The 27500-nt window shown below is 42.0% G+C and overlaps 1 protein-coding gene across 1 annotated transcript in view; it reads right to left on the bottom strand.

The window, feature by feature from the left end:
- NRDC (nardilysin convertase) overlaps positions 1–27500 on the bottom strand; it is an 853803-nt gene that overhangs the window by 748230 nt on the left and 78073 nt on the right. Inside the window, exons 4-7 of the mRNA XM_044086887.1 lie at positions 19210–19363; positions 17995–18068; positions 6610–6705; positions 6401–6523 (exon numbers count right to left, since the gene is read on the bottom strand). Of these exons, the coding sequence (XP_043942822.1) occupies positions 6401–6523; positions 6610–6705; positions 17995–18068; positions 19210–19363 (447 nt within the window). The remainder of the gene's footprint in view (positions 1–6400; positions 6524–6609; positions 6706–17994; positions 18069–19209; positions 19364–27500) is intronic.

The following is a 27500-nucleotide window of genomic DNA, read 5'->3' as shown; positions in this document are numbered from 1 at the left end:
GGCTCTTGGCTTGGTTGGCTTGTAATCTTGCATCTGCAGGAATACTTTAATGGCTTGTACTTTTTAAGCAGACACAAGAATCTTTTGATGGCAAACATTAGGACTGATATCCAAATAAGCAAGCCAACATGTGTGCAGCATCATGGCAAAGCTTGGCAGGAGGTACTTACACCCTGTAATATGGCATAATATGGCATGGCAGATAAGGAAAAATATTGTCAAGCTGGGAACTTCAGAAAAGAAAATCCCAAAAAAGAGAACTTACTGCAGACAATTAATGATACATCTTACTGGTCCCTTTCACGCTCCTTCAGAAAATTAACTTTGTACATGAAAATAATAGCTGGAGAGAGGACCTACCATCCTGCTTCATTAGTATTAGACCCCAAGGAAGAAAATGCGTCTCACTTAAAGCTCCTCTTCTATACAGAGAAATGGAGACCGGAACCATATCCCTTTCTTAGGCACAGATGTTAAATATGATTTGGAAGACACTGGGAAACTGATTTCTGTATTAATCATGTCTTTCTCCACCAAACCTCTCCACCAAACCCTCTGCCTCTACCTACTCTACCTACTCAATTTCCTTCATTATTCTGTTTTTCTGGGTACCAAACTTGATAGTGCTAGAGATCACCTCCATAAAAACAGACACAGTAATACACAGAAGCAGCATCAAGCAATTAAAATGTTTTTCCCTAAAGAATCACTTAGCACAAAGTACAGTTTTGTACCTACCATAAATGTAGATGTCCGATAGATATGCAACTGCAGTCATAACATATGGGTTGTCCTGCCTCAGGCAGCCCTCGGTCGGCCGGATTCCAAAGTCTGGGTCCGGCGTCGGCTGGTGTCGCCTCCTCTCCGACGTCAGAATGGCTGGAGTATAAAGGCATCGGCCGACGCCATCTTCTTCAGTGTTTCTTGCCCCAGATGCCAGGTGCCCTCCTAGGAAGGCTAAATTTGGTGAATGGATAAACAATTCCAGACATACACAACAGTAATAAACAGATACACCATAGGAGATACCCCCAGCTAATAGGAATAGGGGGAGTGGACCCATAAAAAAGGTTGCAGAGGGTTAGGAGAGTGGGAAAATCCGACTGCAGTTGCATATCTATCGGACATCTACATTTATGGCAGGTACAAAACTGTACTATGTCCTTCAAGAATGCAACTGCAGTCATAACATATGGGTTGAATACCATAGCCAAGCTGGGGGTGGTTGGAACTAAGAAAGTGATGGTGTAGCTAAAATGCCCTGCAGGACTGCCGAAGCAAAGCCTGCTCGGGATCTGGAGTATAAAGGCAGGTTGTAGTACTTGGTAAATGTATGCACGGAGCTCCATGTAGCAGCCTCTAGAATGTCCTTTGTAGCCACTCCTCTTAGGAAAGCTGTGGATGTGGCTATAGCTCTGGTGGAGTGTGGCCTAATATTGGCTGGCACACTTTTTCCATGAAAAGAATAGCAGAATCTGATGCAGTGTCCAATCCATTTGGAAATTGTTTGTTTGGAGATTGCTTTTCCTTGTACTCCAGCAGCATAGGCTACAAGCAGTTGGTCAGACTTTCTGGTGGCCTTAGTTCTGTCCAAGTAGTAGCATAGTTGCCTGTGTATGTCCAAAGTATGCAGCAGTGCTACCCCCCTGTTTTGAGGATTGGGGAAGAAAGTAGGCAGGTGAATGGCTTGATTTAGAGACACCCTGGAAATTACTTTGGCATGAATGAAGGATTGGTTCTTAGAGAGACTCTGTCCTGATGAAAAATGAGAAAAGGAGGTACTGCCATGAGTGCCTGTATCTCGAGACTCTTCTTGCTGATGTGATTGCCAATAGGAAAACCGTTTTCCATGAGAGAAATTGCATTTCTGAAGTTGCTGCTGGTTCAAAGGGAGGAAGAGTTAATTTTTCCAAGACGAAATTGAGGTCCCATGCAGGTACTGGCGGTTTCCTGGGAGGTTTGATATTCTTTATCCCTCTTAGGAACTGTCTTAGCAAAGGATGCGAAAACACAGGTGGATCACAATTGTATTTTGCTGAGATTGCTGAGGCATGAATCTTTATGGAAGAATATGAGAGACCAGTATGAAACATTTCTGCCAAGTATTCCAATATCTGAGGTATACTCAATACTGTTGCATCCTGACCCCTGTTAGCATTCCAGATGATGAATCTCTTCCACTTGGCTGAATAGGTTTTTCTGGTGGAAGGTCTGCGTGGTTCCAGTAAGATCTCTTGAACTTTTTTGGAAAGAGAGATATCGGAAGGAGTTATGGTAACCTCCAGGCTGTCAGATGCAATGTTTTCAGGTTTTGATGAACAGTCCTGTAATCGTGTTGTTAGAAGTAGAGGCCATAGTGGCAGAGGCCACGGTTTGGTCCGAGTTATGCTCAACAGCAATGGGTACCAGTGCTGCCTTGGCCAGTCCGGAGCTATCAAAATGCCTGTTGGTTGTTCTGCTTTGATCTTCAGTATCACCTTGGTCAGCAGTGGTAGAGGAGGGAATGCATAAATTGTTAGGGAATTCCAGCTGAAGGATGGTGGGTCCTTGTACAGAACTTTTCCAGGTGATGATTCATGTGAGAAGCAAAGAGATCTATGTCCGGTCTTCCCCATGTCCTTGTTATTTGTGAGAAAATGTGAGGATGCAGCATCCATTCGTGTGGATCCAAGAAATTTCTGCTCAGCTTGTCCGCCAGTACATTGTCCTTGCCTGGCACAAACTGGGATTGCAGATGTATCTTCAGACTTAGGGATTTTTCCCAGAGAATCATTGTTAATCTGCAGAGGGGATAAGAATGAGTGCCTCCCTGCTTGTTTATATACCACATAACAGTGGTGTTGTCTGTCCTTATTAGCAAATGTCCTTGTTGAAGTGATTTTTCGAAAGACTCGATTGCATGCATCACGGCCAACATCTCTTTTTGGTTTATGTGCAGATGCCTTTCCCTTAGTGTCCATTGACCTTGAATGCATCTGCCCCTCCATGTGCACCCCCCATCCATGGTCTGAGGCGTCTGTTGTAATCATTTGACCTGCTTGAGGTTTGTTGAAAGACATGCCTTTGTTTAACTGACTTGTTTGAGCCCACCACAAAAATTCTCTTTGTAGACATGGAATGAGTGGGATTACGTCCTCTAGGCTTTGGCTGTGTTGGGACCATAAGCTTTTTAAGTACCATTGCAGCTTTCTCATATGAAGTCTTGCCAAAGGTATCAGAAGAATGCAAGATGCCATGAACCCCAGGGCCTGCAGGATTTTCCTTGCAGTCAGCTGGGAGAGCTTTGCTAGGCCTTTGAAGTACTCTGGTAACTGCTGTTGTTTTTCCTCTGTGAGATAAGCCATTTGTGTGTTTGTGTCCAGTTTGGCTCCCAGGAAAATAATCTGTTGGGATGGCAGAAGTCTTGATTTCTGAATGTTGACTGTGTATCCCAAGGCCTGTAGTAATTGAATGACATAGTCCAAGTTTGCTATCAAGGTTTGTTTGTTGTCTGCTTGTATGAGGCAGTCGTCCAGGTAGGGGTATATTTGAATCCCCTGGAGTCTGCAGTGTGCCACTACTGATGCCAGGCATTTCGTGAACACTCTGGGCGCACTAGATAAGCCAAACGGCAATACTGAGAATTGATAATGCTCTGTCCCTGCAAGAAATCTGAGGTATCTTCTGCAGCTTTGTCTGATTGGGACATGCAGTATGCCTCCTTGAGGTCCAGAGTGACCAGCCAAGACCCCTTGCCCAGCATGGGAAGGAGTTGCTGCAACGTCAGCATTTTGAACTTTGGCACAATGAGATAAGTATTTAGAATAGACAAGTCCAGTATAGGCCTCCATTTGTTTTCCTTTCTTGGAACAAGGAACAGTCTTGAATAAAATCCCTGGCCTTGTTCCTGTGGAGGGACCTTTTCTATTGCTTTTATATTTAACAGCTTTGAAACTTGAATGAGTGCCTCTGCCCTTTGATGAAGTGGCAGGTTTGGCATGCCTTGTCTTATTGGTAAAGTATGGAAGTGGAATCTGTAACCTTTGTCTATTAAATCCAGAATCCATTTGTCCTTGGTTAAGATATGCCAGTTTTTTGAGAATAAGGATAATTTTCCGCCCAAAGGTGCTTCTCTTTGAACCTTTGTAGGCGGTATGAAAGTCAAGTCATTGTGGTTGTCCTTGTGGTGCAGCAGGACTGCCTGCGCCACTTCTTTGATTTGGTGGTTGCCATTGGCGGCCCCTGTAGGAGCCTCGGTATTGCCCTCTACCTTGGGCACGCCTGTTTTTTTCCCTTTGAAACTTGTCAGTGTCTGGAAAGGACCAATTCTTTGAAGGCCAATTCCTGCTGAATCTGGGTGGCTGAACCTGGAGGAAATCTTTGACTGTCTGAACTGATTTAGCTTTTTCCTCAATGGACTTCAACACATCTTGTGCATTAGCACCAAAAAGCTTCTGCTTTTCCAGAGGTGCATCAAGTAACTTTACTTTAACATGGTCTGGCAGTGGCTGTTCTTTTAACCAAGCATGTCTACGTATAACAGCCCCAGTCATAGCTGCCCTATATGAAGCCTCCAATGCATCATAACCACACTGAAGAAAATGATTGCTAACCTGCTGAGTGTTATGTACTAGATTCCTGCAATGCCTTTCTATCAATAGGCTCAGGAGAGGCTATCTTTTTCTGTAAATCATCCAGTAAAAAATCCTGGTACTGAAACATATGAAAAAGGCAGTTAAATGACCTCATGGCCAGGGTGGTAGAGGTATAAACTTTTTTACCCCATCTCTCCAGGGACCTAGCTTCCCTATCCGCTGGCAGTGGATTCTTGGCTGTGGAAGTAGCCACTCCCTTGGGGCCCTGTGAAATAGTTTCTAGATCCACAGAATGGGCCTTAAAGAGATGTTTGTGGGTGTCAGGGACCCTATAATATCTGTCTGGCTTGACAGGAGCAGGAGGGAGAGAATCAGGGTTAGCACTGGAGTCAGAAAACATCATCCAGGACATCCATAACTGGAGGGATAGCTAAAGGTCTGTGCTGGGGAAGCTTGAGGAAGGTACGTAGTCTTTTCCTGGAATCAGAGAATTCCTGACCCTGCCATTTAAAATGCTCCCTCATAGAGTGTAGGACTTCACCGAACGAAAAATCCTCTGGAGGAGAGGCAGAGGGAATTGATTCCTCAGCATCAGAGTCCTCATAGGCTTGGAAGGATTCTTCTTTGGTATCTGAATGCTCAGAATCCCCAGAGGCTTCATCTGAAGAGAGGTTGTCGGCCTGCTCAGGTCTGGGCCTTTTCTCTGCAGGCGGCTGAGAACCTCTGTATGGATGAGGGTGAGACCCCCTGATAAGAAAAATAAGATCTGCAGCAAGAGACATGATCTGTTTATCAGAAGAAGGGGCCCGGGCAGTAGGTTTAGGATGGGCCTTGGCCTGGCTGGCGGCCTTAGCAAGTGCAAAGGCCTTGATGGACATGGATACAGGAGGCCTAACTGCCCCACGTGCAGGAGTAACCTTGTCCACAGGAATGGTGTCGGGTAGATCCAGAACTTCGGTTTCTGGAGGAAAATCAACAACCGGCACCGGTGTAGACTCCGAGACCGAAGGACGTGTTAACGCTGTGTCGTCGGCCTGGAGCGGTTGAATTACCGCTTCCGAAGGGACCGAAGCACTAGCGGAAGGTTTAGGAGGAGTATCGGTGGAGGACGCGGGCCGAGGATGTCAGTCCCGGTCCTTTCGTTTTTTGGTAGATTGAGATGTCGGTTGTTCCGACGGCATGATATAAGCGAAAGATTCGCCGAAAAAGTCTTCGGCAAATTCTGCCCGGCGCCTGAGAGTGCGCTTATTAAAGCAAGCACAGGCAGCACAGGCCGAGACGTCGTGGTCTGGGCCCAGGCAAGGGAGGCAATAAGAATGGAAGTCCTTATGAGGTATTTGTTTACCACAAGACAAACAATTATTAACTTTCTCAATTTGTTCTGACATCGGCTGAGGCAAGAAAAAATGTTCCCCAACGGGGTACTTAGCTTTTAGATGACTTCGGTACTGAAAACACAGGAGCTGACCGACCGGTACTTGCGAACTGCTTCTGGCACCGCGCGGCAAGAAAGACTGAAGAAGATGGCGTCGGCCGATGCCTTTATACTCCAGGCGTTCTGACGTCGGAGAGGAGGCGACACCAGCCGACGCCAGACCCAGACTTTGGAATCCGGCCGACCGAGGCCTGCCTGAGGCAGGACAACCCATATGTTACGACTGCAGTTACATTCTTGAAGGACATCTATGCATTACCAAAAGAGGCTAAAGTTACATTTCAGAAACTAAGATGTTTCATTTTTTTAAAATGATATAATGCCACACACTTTTTGTGACAGATTTCTCAAACTTTGGACATACAGAGGATGAGTCTGTACTTAGCCTTACCTTTGGACTGCACGGTTAAGGCCATGTAATGAGCTGAATAATAACGTTTCCAGAATTCTTGCAGCCTTGCGTAAGTGTCTATGTTCTTTTCTTTTGGTTCATCCTTTAGTGTCAGTGCATTACCTGTTGGTAATAGAAAATAAATAAATAAAATACATACTGACAAAAAGTGCACATAAATAAAAATAACGGAAAAGCAACAGTATTACCCCAAAAGAAGTTCGCCATTGGATGGCCAGTCTTTGCCAAACTTCCAAAAAGCATTTCTTTCCTGTTTGAGTCTGACGGTCTTGCAAGCTGATATTCTGTCATTTAGAAATATAACATGTTATGTTCTGGAGAAAAATTATCAATGTATAATAATGCAACAAATAGTGAACTTATGGGCGGTCTTCACTCTAATGATTTACTTGCTCCCTACTTGACTAAAACTCTGGGGATGGAACGTGCTGCTTAAGGGGTCACTATGAAATTCTCATGCAACTCAACAGCAACAAAACCAGCACACAAATCAATAGTTACTGCACAATCAAGGGAAAACAAAGTTTTAACTCAGTTTAACATATTTATCAGTCTACTTTGAACTCTCTTCAGCAACATCCTGGGCCACAAAAGTAGGCATAAATGGAGTATACATCAAGAGTTCAGAGTAGCGATTAACCAAGCATATGCTAAGGGAATATGAAAGGAAATCACAGTATCGACAAAAACTCATGCAGACACAGGAATTGTATGCAAAAATTTCACATGGAGAAGAGAGGTCAAGACAGAGTCCAACTCCCTGATGATGCGAGACAGATTCAACTAATGTGTCACCATGCAAAACATTTAAAGGAGAACTGCACCCAAAACTGAAAACATGATTCTAGCAAATCTTGAACTATTCTGCATGGTTAATGCCTCTGTATCAAAGTAGATGGTTACTATTATTTTCCAATTCTTTACACCCCAAAATGATCTGAAGGAGGCTGCCATGACTAGCATTCTGATTTACAGTCAATGCCTTCACCTTCCTGACGTCATGTTAGAGGGACAGAATGAAATCCTTATGATGAGGGGATCATTTACTGCAGTTCTCTCTCATCAGGTGACAACATTGCTGTGACTGCTTACTTTTCACTGTCAGCATCAACCTGCATTTTTAAATTACTTTGATTTTAATTTGTGGCCATCTCTGTTGCAGCATTTTAAGGAATGTTTGAATGACAGGCTTGAAAATGTCTTTCTTTCGGCTGCTCCCATTAGGGGTCGCAATAGCGGATCATCTGTTTCCATTTCTTCCCTTCTTCTACATCTGGCTCCATCAAAACCAACCACCTGCATATCCTTTCTCACCACTTCTATAAACCTGATCTTAGATATTCCTCTTTTCCTCTTACCTGGCAGCTCCATCCTTAGCATCCTTCTTCCAATATACTCAGCATCCCACCTCAGCACATGTCCAAACCAATGCAATCTCACCTCTCTGGCTTAGTCTCCAAACCGTCCAACCTCAGCTGATCCTCTGATATACTCACTTCTAACCCTGTCCACCCTCATCATACCCAATGCAAATTTTAACATCTTTAAACTCTTGACACTTCCAGCTCTGACTCCTGTGTTTTCATCAGTGCCACTATCTCCAACCCATATAACATAGCTGGTCTCACTACCATCTTACAGAACTTTTCTTTCACTTTTACTGGTACCAGTCTGTCACAAATCATTCCTGACACTCTACTCCACCCTGCCTGCATTCTCTTTTTCACTTCTCTTCCACACTCACCATTACTCTGAACTGTTGATCCCAAGTATTTAAACTCATTCACTTTCACCAACTCTGCTCTCTGCATTCTCACCATTCCTCTATCCTCCCCCTTATTCACATACATATATTCTTAGTCCTGCTGATCTTCATTCATCTCCTCTCTAGAGCACATCTCCACCTCTCCAAGGTCTCCTCAACATGTTCCCTACTCTCACTACAAATCACAATGTCATCTGCAAACATCATAGTCTACCGGGACTCCTGTGTCTTGTCTGTTAACCTGTCCATCATCATTGCAAATAAGAAAGGGCTCAGAGCGGATCCCTGATGTAATCCTTCTTCCACCTTGAAAGCATCCTTTACTCCTACCGCAAACCTCACCACTGTCACACTGGCCTCGTACATATCATGTACCACTCTTGCATACTTCTCTGCCCCTCCTGACTTCCTCTGTAGCTTAGCTAATTGTTCTTTTCAAAGAAACAACTGTAGTTCAGTATTAAAGTATGAGAAATCTGACCCCTGTGATTAACAGGTGAGAATTGGGTTGAGGCAGTTTGTGCTGCATTCATGGTTTTAAATATTGCAGCTGAAATTAAGGTCTTTGATGTTGATCTTTCCCCATCTCCAGAAGAAACACGCACTTTTACAGAAATTACATATTCTGACAGAAAGTAAGAGTTAGATTAACATATTTGCCTACTTTCTTTGTCTTTGTAGCACTGAGTTTTATTAAAGGGAAGGACATTTGCATCTGAAAACTAAGCTTGAAAGCCCTGCCTTTGTTCAGGCTCCAGGCTACACTATTTATCTAGGTGTGATGCTTTCAATCTGTAACTGATAAGGCACATTTAAATGTCATTGTCTTCTTATCGGCTCTGTTGCTGGGATAAGTGACCTAACAATTACTGTGCCGCTCTTAGTAGCTGTTGTGATGTAACAGATGAGACAAATGCAAGAAAGGAAAGCAAGATAATTATTAAATTATGTTTTTTCTGTATGTGAAATGTTTAGTCTTAGATTACAGGGAAGGAAAACACTTTTTGGAATAGAAAAACTTGACTTTTGGGTGGAGTTCTACTAGAGACAGCAATGCACCTGTATGAAGAATATTAGAAAATACACCAGCTGAAGGAATACTTGTTTAGTAAAGCAAAATTTAAATGCACATTTATTTATGTTAGCCAGGTAAGTAGTCTGGTTTACAGTCCATTTCCAACTATGTCTCAGGCTGCAGGCAGTACGTAAAAATGGAAAGAAAGAAATCATTTGCAAAATAAGTACTAAATATATGAAGAAATCCAAGTCAATTTGAGTCATCTCTGTGATGGTCAAAAGCTTTATTCCTCTGTGCCACACAGCTGGGGAATCCATAATGACTAAAATTCATCAATTAAGAATAGTATTAACTACCAGGAAAAAGCAACACATAAGTTGTTTTATATCCATTCCTTGTCAAATGTAAAGGCAATCAGAAACACCACATGCAGAAACCAATATTAAAATCTCCAAACTAGTCACAAAGAAAGCATCTTCTCCAGAAACAGAATACAGAACTTGATAAATACATGCAGACAAAAACAGGTACCACGAGGTGAATATTGCAGCCTGTCCTTGTCCAAGTCAAGTGGTGTCTGCTTTTGGCCCAGATCAGTCTATGCATAAGTTCATAGATTAGTACTAGGTTAACTGCTCCAGGGGGTCACTTTAAGCCTAGCCAATTACAATATGTGAGAATCAAACCCTGCAACTTGTGTCTGTAAGACAAAAACTTTAGCCATTATGCCAGCCTCCCTAGTCTATTCATCTGGTTGTCAAAAACAAATAAAGGAAAAAAAAAATCAAACAAGAAAAGATGGAAAGGGATATGGTAACACAGGAGTAAAGTTCTAAACCACGACAGCTTAAGTAATTGCCCGCAAACAATAAAGTAAATCTCAAGTTCCCTGCCGATGAACAGTTTGACCATTATTTTATTTATTTATTTATTTTATTTTACATCTGTTGACCGGGCTAGTCTGGCTGGATACATGTCCATTTTCAGCAGAGGCCCGAGGAGAAAAGCTCCACTATATACTAGTAAATAATAATGATAAAAATAAACAAAAATAGCACAATAAGATAGAAATTATAAGCATGTAAAGAACTATTCCCAAGTAGCACAGTAACAGTGCAAAAGTAATATATCAAAACTAAACATAGAGAGAGGATTTATTTGGGGTAGGTAGACCAGGATGGGGGCACTGAGTGGTGTAGTGGGGGCACCGAAGCACCATTACATTGGGGTATGGGAGAGACAGACCAGGGAATAAATGGAGGAGGTCAGTAAGAAGATTTCAGAGGAGAAAGAAAACAGAGGCGGACTCAACTTAGGAAGGACTGCCTTCTCAAACAGGTCAGATAAACAAGCTACCAAGTAAAGAGATGCAGGGCAGGAAAGCATAATGTGGAGCAGACATATGCAGTAGAAGTGAAGACCTATCTAGTAACCAATGTACACAGTAGCCCAACTTGAGTCTGGAAGTGGGAGACTATCAAAAAAAATCCTTGCAGTGAATTTGTGCATCTATAAAGGTGAATGGACTGATCATGAGTGGCCTTAGGTCAACTGGTGCCCTAGGCAAAAGAGCTCCACGGTGCCCCCACTACACCACTCAGTGCCCCCATCCTGGTCTACCTACCCCAAATAAATACTGGAAAAGCACCCCTGCTAGACCGGCGCCCTAGGTGGCCGCCTAGTTGGCCTATTCCCAAGGCCGGCTATGAGACTGATTTACAAGCTGTCAAAGCAAGAAAATTGGGGGAGGGGAGCTACTCACAGGAAGAGGCATCACCTGAAGAAAACAACTAGTTTTATACAGACAGCTGGTAAAACACTTTGAAATTTTTGCTAAGACACAGGACAGAGGCAGTACACAAGAGGGCATCAAAAACAAAGTATGTTCTTCAGCAGCGGCCAAATAATCTCTATAAGTGTTTAATATGTGGATTCTTACAGAAATGATAGGAAAGATATAACAAACACTAACCATGTTTCAATGTTGTAATCTTATTTGTCTATTAGTTGCACATATTACTTGCGTATTATGGTAATCTGTCATTGCAATTTGTCTGACTACTGAGTTAACAATATTTCAAAATTGTAATCTAATTTGTCTGATATGTATATTGCCAATGTGTATGATTTTGCTTTTTACTGTACTGTGGAGCTTTTCTCCATGGGCCACCACTGAAAACAGGCTCAGTATGGCCCAGTGGACTTCCACAGTTAAACTGCAAATAAATAAATAAATAAGACTTAGTACTTTAACGGTGCCAAATCAGTCCTTTTTAAAAAAAAGGAAAGGCATTTCCTATATTTGTTGCCTTTATTTCCCAGCTCTCTTTTCTGGCTTTCATCTATTTCTCTGCCTTCATTTCTGACTTAATTTACTAATTTCCTCTACCTTCTTATCCCCTTCCCCATTACTCCACTGCCTATCTAGTTTCTTTCTTATGGCTCTCCACTTTTTCCCTCCGACTACTATCCGCTCATATGTAAACACTCTTGTACATCCAGCTTCTCCCCTAGTCATCATTTTCTCCCACTTATCCGTTTCTCTGGAAATATTTTGATTTAAGTTCCAACTTCAACAGTGTGTAGGCCTCCTCTAACTAAATCCCTAATTGCCCACTTTTTTTTTTTAATTTTAAGTGAAGTCCGTTTTACAGTGCCAGCTTGCTGCAATGCTCACTGACAGACCTCTTCCTTTTACAAAACGGCAACTGAACCCAGCGGCTATCTGCATCTTTCAACGGACACCGATTTATGTATGTCAAGTACCACTGTTCCTTTGTATGCATGTACAGTCTTCCACAACTAGTTTTCCCACATCACTGGCCATACTCCTATTTCTCTTTCCAACTCTTCCATTACCCCTTCTTATTTTTTTTACTTTTCTTCCAACTGAACCGCTGCACTCCTGGTCTATTGTATTAGTCTGTTTTAGCTCCAGTAATATCTCTAAATACATATATTTCGACCCTTTATATATGCATTAGACTTTGCTTGCCAGCTAACTGGGCAAACTTAGACCTGAAAAATAGAAAATTAAACAAAAGAAAAAAAAAAAAAAAAAAACTATAATTAAGAATTAACTATTCAACTTTAATCCAAATCTAAGAAACAGACTTACTGAAGTTTATTTCGACTCTAGATGAAGAGTCACAACCTGGGTCATCCCGCTTTGCTCGGGCTCACGCCGCGCTCTCCTACCCTACCCTCATTCTCACCCACCCCAACTCATTTAATAAACATATACCTAGCCACTAAATCTCTACCCCTTTATCACCCTATCACCTCCAACCCACCCATACTCTGCACCTACTAATCCAAACAAACATCACCTCTAATTACATCTCAAATAAACTTCATCTTTGTCCCCTCCACTGACCTCACCTCCAAACTAATCTTCCACCTCACTACTACTCTATTCTTCACTTCCCCAACTTCTAAGTTATAGCATTTGGAATACTGTCCTTCAGTTGCCCATATATTGTTACTCACACATACTATTACCCTTAAAGATCTAGAGATCAAGCACCAGTTATGACCCTAGAATGATGTAAAGGATGGACATTTTAACAGACACCAGAAATGTACAAAACTTGGATGAATTTAAAACTAAACTGATATATTATTCTGTTTCCTACCATGATGATGTGTGGTAGTGCCAGCTATGCAAGGAGGAGTAGGGCAGTGGATGTGTAATATATGCCAGCATAGCTAGATGGAGTTTTGTAAAAAAAAAAAAAAAAAAAGGTCATTTGTATATCATGTAGAGGTGCTGGTGTTGTTGAAAATTTACCAACAGTGGGTCCTGCTGGACAGAAAACAAAATACATCTGCATGTCAGACTGTATTGCAACTGTTGAAACAAATATACTGCAACAGCGGATACTGGAAGAGAAGAGGTTAATCTCACTCCAGCTAACCTTGAAAAATAACCTGAAAATAAATGACTTGGTAAAAGCCATACAGATTGCATCTCACAAGTCTGATTGCAGCTAGAGACTCAATGTCTGTGAAAAAAAAAAAGAAGGACTAAGAATCCTGATATACCATCCTTAGTGGTGAATTGCTACCCTGGAAGGGTGAAAAGTATTGAAATGGTTTTAGAGCTTCCAGATGCTGTAACACCTCTTAGCAAAGCTCTATGTGTGTGCATTGTGACACATATGTGCAAGATCCTGGCTCAGTTTCAAGTTAAAGAGGTAGTGTGGGAACCACAGGTGACCAGATGTGATGTCATTCTGTAATCCAGCACTGAAATTATGCTTTAATACCAGATGAGTCAGAAGTCTCAAGGGAGTCTGTGTGAAACCTGGCAAGAAAGACCACTCATCCACATCAGCTTGCCTTGCTCTATTAAGTTAGTAGGAACGTGTTATTCTTTAGATCAGTCAGGAAAATACAGTGAGATTAGTTAAGTATTGCTCTTCTGTATCAGTGTTATTTTTAATATTTCCTGTGATTGAAACTCTTGTGTTTATTATAAATAGATAAAATAACATGAAAATACTTAATATTTACTATTAAATGTTTTCAAACTTTTCATTGTGCCTGGTCTTTTTAGGAAATATTTAACCTTCGAGAGTACTTCTATGTATTTAGTGACGTTGTGGCATCATGCTCTTGAACATCTCGCTGCTCATTCAACATTAAATTTCACTCAGTATACTTGGATACTCTTAAGGGCCTTAGAGTAGCTGGCTGGTGACAGTGTAATATCCGTATAGCCTGTGCAGAGGTGATAGAGCAGTTAATCTGTGCCAGCCTTTCCCAAATGTGTATGTGGGAAAATCAAATCTGTGTGTGTGTGTGTGTGTGTGTGTGTGTGTGTGTGTGTGTGTGTGTGTGTGTGTGTGTGTGTGTGTGTGTGTGTGTGTGTGTGTGTGCGCGCTACTTGAAACAGAGAGACAGAGCTCTTTAGTGGTCAGTGTGGATTCTTATTTGGGGCCTAGGGAGAGACAGTCAGAGTCCAGCCACAGGACTGGAGTCTGTTCCCTGTGTGCACTTAAGGGAAATTATGCTTGGTGCAGACAGCTGCTTCTGAAAATACAGTGTATCCATTTTTGATCTAAGTGATCATCCCCCACTGGTGTCAGTGGTGAGGATTTAGGCTCCTTGATTACAGGCCCACACGAGGGACGTCGCACATACTATGAGCATTCCTGGTACATACAGATAGCAGATGACAGTGTTTCAGCGGTCATGTGCAAATGTTTTGCTCAGTCTAATTGTTAAATGCTGTGCTTTTCTATTTCAAGTACTGCATATGCTACTCTGTGGCTACTTTACATACTTTTAGTTGATGATGTAAATGCTGTTCGCTGATTTGATACAAGATACTATGTACAAACCTTGGCTGTAGGATGATTGTTAATGCTGAATTGACACCCCAACCCCATGTGCAAAAATGGGAAATAACGGATGGATTGTGAGATACTGTTCTCAGTCTTTTCAAGCCACTGGCTGAATCTGCAATGTCTGACAAAGATACCATACAAAAGTGACAGACATGACTCTGGACTTATGATGCTTTCTGTGCTTCTGCCTTCTGGACCACTTTGTGAGTAAACAGAGGTCCTCAGACCAGCCCACCTATGTGGTTAAATAACAGGCAACAAACAAACAACAAGTAGATGCATTCTGAATATAAAAGGTAGAAAGAAACAAAATATTTTCATATAAAAAGAAAGCTGAACAGTATTCTTAAACCGGTAACAGTTCCAAAAGAACAGTAAAATAATTCAAGAATTTGTAGGAGAGGTATAAGGCAACTCTTATGTCAAATGGATGAAAAAAATAGCATGTTATTATGAAGGCAGGGAAATGGGCAGACAAGGTGGGCCAAGCAGCCCCTATCAATGCTCCAGGTGAGCAAGCCTATGACTTCAAATGCTAGTCTAAAAGATCTAACTTTCATTTGGAAAACCAGCAACAGTACTCTTCTCATCTCATTTTCTTTTTCCAGCTTAAAATGCAGCCCCTACCTAAATTACTCTGGACCCACATCTTTTGTTCTCCCCTGGTTTCACTTCCAGCCACGTCACTACCTTCAGTTCTCACCCCCTGCACTGAAATCCTGTTCAGACTAGCTGTTCTACTCCTTTCATGTTATCATTCTTTCCTTTACCAGATGTGACAAGGCAACTGGTAGCTCAACATTACTGCTAGCTAGACTATTTTATGACTGTTGAATCTTTGCTGTGAGTAACATACTAGGTCATCTTTGTGCTTAATTCTTTACAGGTGACTATCTCACCACTGTAATCTGCTGCCACTGTTCTTTCAATACTACTTGTTAATTCCTACACATTACCAAGTACTTTCATGAGCCATAGATGAAAATAGGCTGGCTGTCTTATCAAAGTTTCCACATTAGGAATTGAAAAAAAAAAAACTAACTCAATGCTATGCAAATCAAAGTCTGTTTTAACTGACACTTGTGCACCAGACTGCCAACTATGCAAGACAATCAAAAATGCAAAACCAGCATTAATAAGGAGGAAGTTAGCAGCAGCTATGACTGTTTTAGTTTCAAAGTATTTAAAATTATATTTCCACTTAAAGTGTCTGGATGGGCTTATTTTTTCACGATTGTAAAGGGGAAAGAGGTGCTTCTGCTGCAGTTTTCTTTTCTTTTTTTTAAACACTGCACAGAAGTATAACGATGACTGGAGTATAATGATGACTTTACAGTATCTCAGCCATGTTAATACACACTGGTTGGCAGCAAAGTATCTTGCCCACAAAGGATGCCAAACCAGTTAAGGGTTATTCTGCTGGAAAAAAAGATGAGCTGGCAATCCTGGCTTAGAGAAAGAATGATACCTGGTCTGCCATTACAGGGCGAAAGGCACGTAAAACCACTTACTAGACTGTCATAGTTCAGGTGGTCCTCCAGGAGGTCAGGCAATGTATGAGGTGGTGCAGCCTTAGCTAAAGTTACACTCTGCTTTGTGTCTAGCAACAAAATGGTTCCTGTATTTTCCATGACTCTCAAAACGTGTCACAGATGGTTCATGCAGAGTCTGGACTTAGACAACTCTGCTACAAGTACAGCACTTCTACCTCATGTATTAAGCCTGACGCCTGCCTGCCCACCCATTAAAGCAGCACTGCTATCCATTATCTTGTAGTAGTTCAATTAAAGTTTGCCTCAAAAGAGACTGTCTGAAAGGTAATGCTTGTCTGGAATTAAAGATATTTATTAAAAAGAATTCAGTTGACTGCAGTGGTGGTGCTGCAGTAGCATTGTCTCCTCACAGTTAGACATTGCCCGTTTGTTTCTCAGTTAGAGCATCTTCTGTGAGTCGACATGCGTGAATGGGCTCTCCTTTGTTGAAGGTTGTGCGTTAGGCCCGGCAAGCCAGCACGTAAAAATCTACTGCCAATCATTACCGGACCGGAGTTCCACTGTGGCGACCCTCTAACTGGGAAAAGCCGAAAGACACAAACATTAAAAAGTCTTCAGTTACTCACTGTGCAACTCTACAACCTTCTTTCAGGTTTTCAAATGGTGTCATCCGTTTTGAATATTTGTGAAATAGTGGAACCCTAAACAAAACTTACTAACTGGACTACTACTTAGTTTTATCACTCAAACCTAATCCTGCACCCTGACCTTGGAGGGTATACAAAGTCAAGGAATCGTATTCAGAAAAATGAAAGAGTCTCCAAAGAAAGTGGTGAACCCGCAGTAGGGTGCTGTCAGGTGCAGCAGTCACATGACAAAAAGGAACAAAACAGCCCTCACGCTAACAGAAAAAGCTGAGGGCCATTGGGTGTAAGGAAGAAAAATTGGGAGCAGTATCTAGATGGCTACACAGACCAGCACTATTCAAGTATACCTTCTGAGAAACTCTACTTGTATGATTTTTTTTTTTTTACTGGATGGAGGCTACAATGTAAGCAACTGCATTTTTGTCACATAAACCAAGCAAATAAGAAAAGCAAAGATAACACAGTTAATACTGTATGAGGTAAACAACTCTTGGTCTTTAAGACAAAACAGTAACGTCAATTTCTCAAAGGAAAATACTCCCCAACAAGCATCTACATACAGGCAGAAAATGCAGTAAAACAAGTTATCTAGTGTTTCATTTTTACAGTCTTGCCAGAATGCCCACCAAGCATTTATCCCTTTCTCCTGAAAGGCCCAAGAAGTACAAAGTCTTTCCACTGACCTGTACACTGGTAGTCAGTAATATACTTGGAAAAAAACCCAAAAAACACTATTCTAGTCTGACAATATTAGTTTACATCAGTTTACGTGTAGAAATAGAGTCTATATTACATTATCGAACTTTCAGAACTTCTAACACCATATGGTCAACACCATATGATCGAAGTACTGAAACTTCAAAAATGTAAAACAAATTAACTGCTGTAAACAGGGGGGCAAGCCCTCCTGCACCACCAACACCCCCCCCACTACTTAAATATACCAACTCCGAGATCGCACTTTAATGGAGTTAGGTGCAGAAAGGGAAGGTTTCCCTTTCCTATGCTGTAGTGCGATCTCAGATTTGGTATATTTAAGTAGCGGGGGTATGGGGTGCATGGGGGCTTGCCCTCCTGCTTACAGCAGTTAATTGTTTTTTTTTGTTTGTTTACATTTTCTAAGTTTCAGTACTTTGATCATATGGTGTCAACCATATGGTGTTCGAAGTCCTGAAACTTCGATAATGTAATACAGACCAGTGGAAATATACCCTCCAATATGCCCAGTAGTGTAACTTAAGGCAACCAAAGTACTGTGGTCAAGGTCATGCCTAGCAGACAGCAATCTGATCAGCTTACCACTATCAACCGCTTCAACTTCTCGCTCAATAGCATCTCTAATCATCAGTGGACAGATGAAGAACTGGGCCCACCTGTTAAAGTAATAAGCACATAAAATAATTCATTTTATTCTTGTAACAGTCTGGACAGACACAAAATTACAACTATGAACATTCATCAAACAAAGAAGATAAAGCTTCAGTACTTGGTGTTACAGTCCAGAGGAAAACAAATCATGTGTTAAGATCCACAAGGTCATGCTCAAGTGGTTTAAAAAAGGTGTCAGTTACACCTGCACACTGTCAACTTTACAGAGTGTCAACTCTGAAACTTGGCAAAAGAATTAAGTAATTTGCATTGTTTTGTTTCATAATTCTTCTTCATGGGGGCTGTGCTCCTGCACCACTCCAATGTGGGGGGAATTCAATCACACAATCCCAATCTATCAAGGGAACAAGTAATTTTATACAAAAAACAGCTTTTACTTTTCCCCTCAAGGTTGCGCAACCTTAAGATTTAGCATATTTAGAAGCAAGAAAGCCCTTATTAAAATTCATGATAGCCTGTGACGTACTGGGATTACTGAAGCGGGTTTTTTCATATAAAGGCCTAGTAATTCAAAGGTATGAGATTTGTTTGAGTCTTTCGGCTTTTCCCGGTTAGGGGTCGCCACATCGGAACTCCGGTCCGCTAATGATTGGTAGTGGATTTTTACGTACCGGGTTACCAGCCCTGACACACAACCTTCAACAAAGGCACGCCCCATTCACATATGCCTCCACACAGAAGACGCTCTAGCTGAGAATCGAACGGGACAACGTCTTGCTATGAGGCGACAACGCTACCGCAGCTCCACCACCGCAGTAATTCAAAGGTATGAGATTACAGGTTACAATGAGGTTACAGGTTACAATTTAGTTTCAATTTGCAGTAACCTTAAAAGGCTACATTGCTCAAACTGTTCAGATGTAAAACAATGTTGACCTTCTTGCACTAGCATTCTCCTGGGCTTCACTCCATGCTATCATTACTCTCTGCTCAAAAAGACATATGAAATTTCTGGATACATAGCCAGCCGACAGTGAAGTTCTAACAAATTCTCTGCAGTAACAGCTACAAATACACAAGATACTGTTGAAAATAATGCATCTCAAGTGGACAGCCATGATTAAATAACTATTTCGTCTTTGCTTCTTAACAAAGGAACGAAAGAAACAGCAGCAAGGTCATTACCTATCAAGTGCTTCCATGAAGTATTTTCTCTGAATATCAAACTGGAAGATGGTGCGCTCACAGTCAGTTGAGGCATTATCGCTGCCACCATGCTTCTTTAGGAATGCATCAAACCCATTCTCATCTGGGTACTTCTTGCTACCCATAAAAACCACTAAAAAGGAAATAATATTTTTTTTTGTTAATCCTTGCTCTTATTACCGGGTAGCTGCATAAGAAGCCACATGACAATTTAAGTCACAAGCAGTACTTAACTAGAATAAATAGTAAACAATTTAGTCACCAGTTTGATAATGGATTAGAAGGTCATGTGATAGAAAGATACATTTCTTCAGCCAGGCTGACATTATATTTTATAACTGGTAACCCTGAAAAAGAAGTTATGTACTCACCATAACGTTCCATCTGAGTAGTTGTACTTAATTTGTCTTCAACCTGTGGGTCTATGGATCCAAATCGGATCCGACATGGAGGCATAACCAGCATCTGATCCAAGCTCCTCCCCTTACCCATAATGCCCCAGGTTTCCTTCCTCCCTTCAGATAGAGTTTGCTGCTCAGTATAACATAAGCCCGACTGAACAGGACCTTACCATTACTGGCACCCCCAAAATACCTGAACCAAGCATAGTAAGAGAAGCCTCTAGACTGTTCATCTCCAATATACAAGGCCAGGACCATAGTGACAAGGTCGGGGGGGATGGTTGAAGACAGATGAAGTACAACTACTCAGATGAAACATTATGGCGAGTACAACTTCTTTATCTGAAGTAGTTGACTTAATTTGATCTTCAACCTGTGGGACAGAGTCCCCAGCTACAAACACCTGGGTGGTCCTCATGGAAGGATATTCCGGAGCAACGCAAAGCCAAAAGATGCCCTACTCCTTGATACAATGCCTAATTTGTAATGTGAGATGAAGGTATGAGATGAAGACCAAGTAGTCGCAGAACAAATATCATCCAGCGACACCCTGGACCAAAAGGCTGCTGAAGTGGCCATAGACCTGGTGAAATGTGCTTTTACGTGACCCGGAGGGGAAATTCCTTTGTCAGAATATGCTCGAATAATACACTGGGAAATCCAACGAGCAATATTCACCTTAGAAATAGACTTTCCTAAGAAGGGTTTTGAGTAAGAAACAAACAACTGATCAGATTTGCAAAAGGATTACGTCCCGTGTAGATAAAATCTCAATTGCCTGTGTACATCCAGCAAATGTAATTTTTGTTCTGAAAATTAGGAAAGACGACGGGGAAGATTGATAGTTTGATTAATGTTGGCTTCTGAGGCCACTTCAGAAGGAAGGACAGATTAGTGCACAGGGAAACCCTGTCCTTATGGAAAATCATGTATGGAACTTTGATGGACAATGCTTGAAGTTCAGACACTCTCCTGGCAGATGTAATAGCAACCAGGAAGGTAGTCTTCCAAGATAGCTACTGCAAGTCTACCGAGGCTGCAGGCTCAAATGGGGGGGGGGAGACTAAAGCCTGTAATACAAGAGGAAGGTCTTGCAAAGTCTAGAACAGGCTAGTGAAGACATTCTCCCCCACATGAAAATTAGAAATAGCCAGCCAGTTGGACTTTAACCGTAGAAAAACTAGTACCCAGTCGAAAGACCCCTACCAAAAACTCTAATACTGCTGAGATGGGAACCGTGAAAGGATTCAAATCCTGTTGAGAAGCCCATATGGAGAATCATTTCCACTTGCTCCAATATACTTTTCGTGTGGAAGATTTGTGAGCCACCACCAAAACGGTTTTAACTGGACAGGATAAACTGGGAGTCCTAATGATCAAGGGAACTGGAGCATGCGAGTTTCAGACTGTTCAGGTCTGGGTGAGGAATCCAAGAGGGGTGTGAGATAAGATCCGGAGCCAGATTTAAGCTCCATGGTGGAACTACTAGGCGAGACCAAAGGCAGGAGAACCAGACTTGACTAGGCCAGAATGGAGCAATGAGGATTTCTGTGTTCCCCAGCCTGCAAACTTTCTGTAGAAACTTCAAAATGAGAAGTAATGGGGGGGGGGGTAGGCATAAATAAGACCAGGAGTTCAAGCATGCACCAGTTCATCTCTGGAGATTTCCCCCTGTTAGGGGGTTCAGAGTGAAGAAAGTACAGTTAAGTACACTTGCCATAAATGTAGATGTTCCGAGTGTATTCACTGTTGCAGTCATTACATTTAGGTAATCTGCTGGCAGGTTGCCCTCAGTCGGCCAGAATAACAAAGTCTTGGGTCCTGCGTCGGTTGCTGTCCCCTCTTCCATGACATCAGGGGTATAAAAACATGCAGCCAATGCCATTTTCATTAGTTTTTCTTGCCCCAGATGTCAGGTGCCCCTCAAATGGGGAGCAATAGATCTATCTGACTCTGTCTCTACACACAGACAATTTAGAACACAAAAAATAAACCTCCAAATAAAAGCAAATACAACAAAAAGGCTTTTGAACATAGTAACAGAAAAAAAAAAAAAAAAAAAAAAAAAAAAAGAGGTATAGAAAGAGAAACATAGGGGGCTGGCGGGTGGGTAACCAGGACAGCAACTGTGAATACACCAACATCTAGATTTATGGTAAGTGCACACAACTGTACTATGTTCTTCGTGTTTCACTGTTGCAGTCATTACATTTGGGTAGAATCCCAAAGCTTTGGTTGGGAGGATGGAATTATACAGCATTAGGAGCAGCTATAAGGCCCTGCAGGACAGCAGTGGCAAAGCCTGCTCTGGATTTAGAAAAGAGAGGTAAATGGTAATGCTTGGTGAACGTATGAACCGAGCTCCAGGTAGCAGCTTCTAGAATGTCTCTAGTAGGAACCCCTCTGAGAAAGGCTGCAGAAGTAGATGCATCCCTGGTGGAATGGGATCTGATCCCCATGGAGACAGGTTTACCATGATGCATGTAGCAGAAACGAATACAATGGCTTATCTATTTTGAAATTGTCTGCTTTCAGATAGCCTTTCCCTCTGCCCCTGCAGCAAATGTCACCAGTAGTTGCTCAGATTTTCCTTAGAGATTTTGTCCTGTTCAAGTAGAATCTTAGTAGTCTGTGTACATCCAATGAATGTAGACTCCGTTCCCCCTTGTTCTGTGGATTTGGGAAAAAAATTTGGCAGATGAATGGTCTGAATAAGAGCCACACTGGATACCACTTTAGGCATAAAGGATGGATTGGTCCAGAGCGCTACCCTGTCCGGGTAGAAAATAAAAGGCTCCACTGCCATCAGAGCCTGTAGTTCGGACATCCTTCTCACTGAAGTGACCGCTAAAAGAAAAGCGGTCTTCCACATTAGCAGCTGGCTCAAGAGGAGGCAGGGTGAGTTTTTCCAACACAAAATTGAGGTCCAACACAAAATTGAGGTCCCATGCAGGAGTCTGTGCTCTCCTGGGAGGTCTTAAATTGTTGGCCTCTCTGAGATACTGCTGCAGCAGGGGATGAGAAAAGAGGGGAGGCTCTGTTGTAATGAGCTGAAATGGCAGAGGCATGGATATTTATGGGAGAAAGATAGGCCCTTGTGAAGCATCTCAGTTAAATATTGCAGAATTTGAGGAATATTGGGTATTTCTGTGCTTATTCCTTGTGCCCGATTCCAAGCACAGAATCTTTTCCATTTATCAGCATAAGATTTTCTAGTGCTAGGCCTTCTAGCCTCCAAAATGACATCCATCACAGGTTTGCTGAGAGATGTAACTGGTAAAATTAGTTGATTAGCCATGCTGCAAGATTCAGAGTTTGGAGCTGAGTGTGCAAAATTTGAAAGTTCTGCTGAGACAGTAGATAAGGTGTCTGAGGCAGGTACCAGGGAGGAAGGTGTGACATTGTGCAGGAGCGGGTACCAGTGTTGGCGAGGCGAGTCTGGAGCAATCAGAATCATTTTTGTTTTTTTCCTGCCTTAGTAATACCTTGGAGAGCAGAGGCAGAGGGGGGAAAAGCATAGATGGATAGTTTTTTTTCCAGCTGAAGGATACAGCATCCACTTTCCAAGCTTTTTTCAATTGATAGATATTTTTGCCTCACCCCAAAATTATGTCTGGGCTCCCCCATTTGTATGTCAACATTCTGAAGATTTGTGGATCCAGTTTCCATTCGTGTGGGTCCGTAAGATTTCTGCTTAGTTCATCTGCCAGAGTATTTTGCCTTCCTGGCAGGAACTGAGCTTGTAGATGTATTTGGTAAGACAAGGCTGTGTTCCACAAGGCCATGGTTAATCTGCGAAGGGGGAAGGAATGTGTACCCCCCTGCTTGTTTATGTACCACGACTGGGGTGTTGTCCATCTTATCAGTAGTTGTCCTGGATGAAGAAAGTCCTTGAAAGCTGTCAGAGCATTCTGTACAGCTAGCATCTCTTTCTGGTTGATATGCAAGTGCATTTGATTTGGGCTCCATTCGCCCTGAATGCATCTCCCTGCCAGATGCGCCCCCCCCCCCAAGCATAGTCTGATGCATCTGTAGTCAGGGTTTGGGTGGCAGGGGGTGGAATGAGTGACAGTCCCTTGTTTTGGTGACAGGCCTCTGCCCACCATAGGAACTCTTGCTGCAGGCAAGGGATGATAGGAATCATTGTTTCCAGGCTGTGACAATGTGGACTCCATAAGCTTTTTAGGTACCATTGAAGTTTCCTCATATGCAGTCTTGCATATGGAATTAGAAGAATGCAGGAAGCCAGGAACCCCAAGGCCTGCAGAATTTGTCTTGCAGATAACTGGGGTTTTGTGGCCACTTGTTTGAAGTAAGTCATCAATTGGATTTGTTTGTCTGGCGTGAGGTAAGTCATCTGGGCAGTTGTATTCAAGCTTGCACCCAGGAATGTAATTTTTTGAGAGGGTACCAGTTGTGATTTCTTTTCGTTTATGGTGTACCCTAGGCAAGTTAGAAACCTTTTTACAAACGCCAGATGCTGTAGAAGAGTGTCCTTGTTTTCTGCCTGAATTAAGCAGTCATCCAGATAAGGATAAGGATAAATTTGAATGTTTCTTTGTCTGCAAAATGCAATTACTGGTGTCAGGCACTTTGTGAAGACCCTGGGGTGCAGTAGATAAGCCAAAGGGCAGTGCAGAGAACTGGTAATGCAAATAGTCTGCTTTGAAGCAGATGTATCTTCTGAAGATTCCCTGCTTGGGATATGCAGGTACGCCTCTTTTAAATCTAGAGTTACCAACCATGCATCCTTGCCTAGCATAGGCAGTAACTGTTGTAGAGTCAGCATCTTCAATTTTGGAATGTCCAGGAATGTGTTTAAAATGGATAAGTCCAGAATTAGATGCCATGATTGGTCTTTTTTGGGTACCAGGAAAAGTCTTGAATAAAAACCTTGTCCTTTTTTCCTTGTCTGGTACTGGTTGAATAGCCCCCATATCCATGAGGGACATTGTTTCTGGGCCTCTGCTCACTGATTTGGAGGCAGATCTGGCCATCCGTATGGAATTGGCAGCGTGTGGAAATGAAATCTGTATCCCTGGGATACTATATTTAAAACCCACTTGTCCTGGGTAATTGGATGCCAATTTTGTGCATGAAGTGCTAGTTTTCCCCCCAAAGGGCCGCCAAAAGATAAGTGCTTGGAAATGGCAGAGGAAGTTGAGTCTGTTTACCGTAGGGGTGTGCCTTGCTACTTCCAGATTTGGAGGTGGACGCACCCCATTGTTTTGTTCTGCAAGTTCCTTGTGACTGAAACCTGGAGCCTTTGGAGTGTCTGGGTTTGACCTGAGCGGCTCTGGGGGGTACTGGAAAGGACCAATCCTTAGTAGGCCAGTGCATACTGAACCTGGGTGGTTGCACTTGTAGGAAATCTTTTACAGTTTGCATAGATTTAGCTTTGTCTTCCATCTTTTTCAAAACTTCTTCTGCCTTATTACCAAATAGACTGTCCTGTTGTAAAGGAGCATCCAACAATTTTGCTTTAACATGATCAGGCAGATTTTGCTCCTTGAGCCAAGCATGCCTTCTTATCACAGATACAGTTACTGCGGCCCTGCAAGAGGCCTCCAAGGAATCAAAACCACATTGCAAAGTATGCTTTCCAACTTGTTCAGTTGAATGCAATAAATCCTGTAATACTATTTTCCACACAGTCAGAAATTATCATTTTCTGTTTAAGTAAGCCCATGACATGCTGCTGATATTTAAGCATACGAAACTGACAGTTTAAAGCCCAGATAGCCAGGGTTGCAGAAGTGTAAACCTTCTTACTCCATCTATTCAGCGCCCTGGAGTCTCTATCAGAAGGGGTAGGATTTTTAGCAGTAGAAGCCTTAACCCCCTTGGGACCCTGAGAAATTGTTTCCGGGTCAGCAGTAGGGTTTTTAAAAAGAAATTTGTGGGAGTCAGGAACCCTGTAATATCTGTCTGGCTTACTAGGAGCTGGAGGCAGGGAATCAGGAGCCATGCTGGATTCTGAGAAAACATCATCAACAATGTCTAGAACTGGAGGTATAGCCAAAGGCCTATGCTGAGGAAGAAGGAAAGCCCTAAGCCTCTTTTTGGATTCTGAAAAATCCTGAATCTCCCAATGAAAATGTTCCCTTAAGGTATGCAACGTTTCTCCAAAAGAGAAATCCTCAGGAGGAGAAGCAGAAGGAATGGATTCCTCTGCATCAGAGTCCTCATAAGGTGCAACAGATAACTCCTGGTCAGAAGATGAATCACAAGAAATGAAAACCTGATCTGAAGATTCATAATCAGTGTCTTGCCTAGGCCTCTTATCAGGAGGGGGTTGGGAACCCCTGATTAAGGTAATTAAATCTTCAGCCATTTTGATCATTTGTTTTTAGGCATAGGGGCCTGAGTACGTGGTCCATGCATCAGTTTTTTTAGACATAGAAGTTGGTTTTCAGTCTTGTTTTTGAGGAGGGCATCGGTTTAATATACAAATCTTTAGGCCTGAAAACACCTTCAGAAGTCGGTGCCTGCTCAGTGGCTCCGGACCCATCTAAGGGAGAGACATCCACGGGTTCAATATTTGAAGTGTCTCGCGGCATACCGGACTCTGAATGGGTCTCAGTAGAGGCCAGCGAATCAAAAGTAGCGGGTATCAGTGGCTGTGACAGCACCAGAGTACTGGCGAACCGGCGACTGGCTTAGGAGAAGCTTCGTTGTCGGTTTTGGACCTTGGTCTGTCTCTTTCTTTACCTTATTTGTGAATTCCGGTAGTCTGATTGCTAACCGACGACATTTCTGGACAGTTAAATCTTGTGCCAAAGTATTTAGATGCAAAAATATACAGAGGCTTAATAGTGCGTTGGTTAAATTTAGCACAAAACCGACAGCAAGGCACGTTGTGGTCAGGGCCTAGGCAAGGAATACAGTACAAAGGAAAATCCTTGAGGTATTTGCTTCCCACAAGTAATACAATAATTAACTTTTACTGACATCTGTAAGTAGCAAGAAAAAGTTTCCCCAGCGGGGTACTTAACTTTAGGTTACAGACTTCGGTTCTGAAACTTGAAAACGAATAAGAACATACAATGATTGGATTTTAGGTACTAAAACTTGGCAGATTACACAGTTAAGATGATCCTTGCTTGCAAGAATTCTTATAGACTATGTGTACACATATCTATACATCTCTCTCTAGATAGACACAAACACACATTTTATATATATATATATATATATATATATATATATATATATATATATATATATATATATATATATATATATATTATATATGTATATGTATATATATATATATATATCTATATATATATATTTATATATATTATATATGTATATGTATAATATATATATATATCTATATATATTATATATATATATATATAATATATATATATATATATATATATATATATATATATATATTCACTACACAATCTCGAAATACTGAAATATCAAATTTCAGCATCTCGAGACTGTACAGTCGAAAGTGCAGTTACGCAAAACTACACTACATCGAATGCAGAAATGTTGAATCCGCTGTTATGGTGGTGTGTTTCTGACGTGTTGTGTGGTGTGTGAATTTAGCTGGGGATTAAGGTAAGTGGTGTTTTCGTAAGGGTACTGGGTAGGAGATTTTAGTGTGTATAGTGGTGGGTTGTGTGTGTTTGTGTTTACTGCAACCTCGGAGTTAGTATAAGTAGCGTGGGTGTGGGGGAGCAGCCACCCACATGGGGGGTACAGGAGGGCTTGTCCCCCTGCTTATAGGTAGGGTAGGTGTATCTTTTAGTTATGTACTCACCATAACTTCAGATGTTTGGGATCCATCTCGCCTACATTCTGACTGATGGGTTCGACATCAAGCTTGTTTATCCATAACAGTTTGTCGGA

The sequence above is a fragment of the Protopterus annectens genome, chromosome 10.part0 (assembly GCF_019279795.1).
Source record: "Protopterus annectens isolate FY-2018-M chromosome 10.part0, PAN1.0, whole genome shotgun sequence".
In the NCBI taxonomy this organism is placed as follows: Eukaryota; Metazoa; Chordata; order Ceratodontiformes; family Protopteridae; genus Protopterus; species Protopterus annectens.
This window is presented reverse-complemented; position numbering and strand designations above follow the sequence as displayed.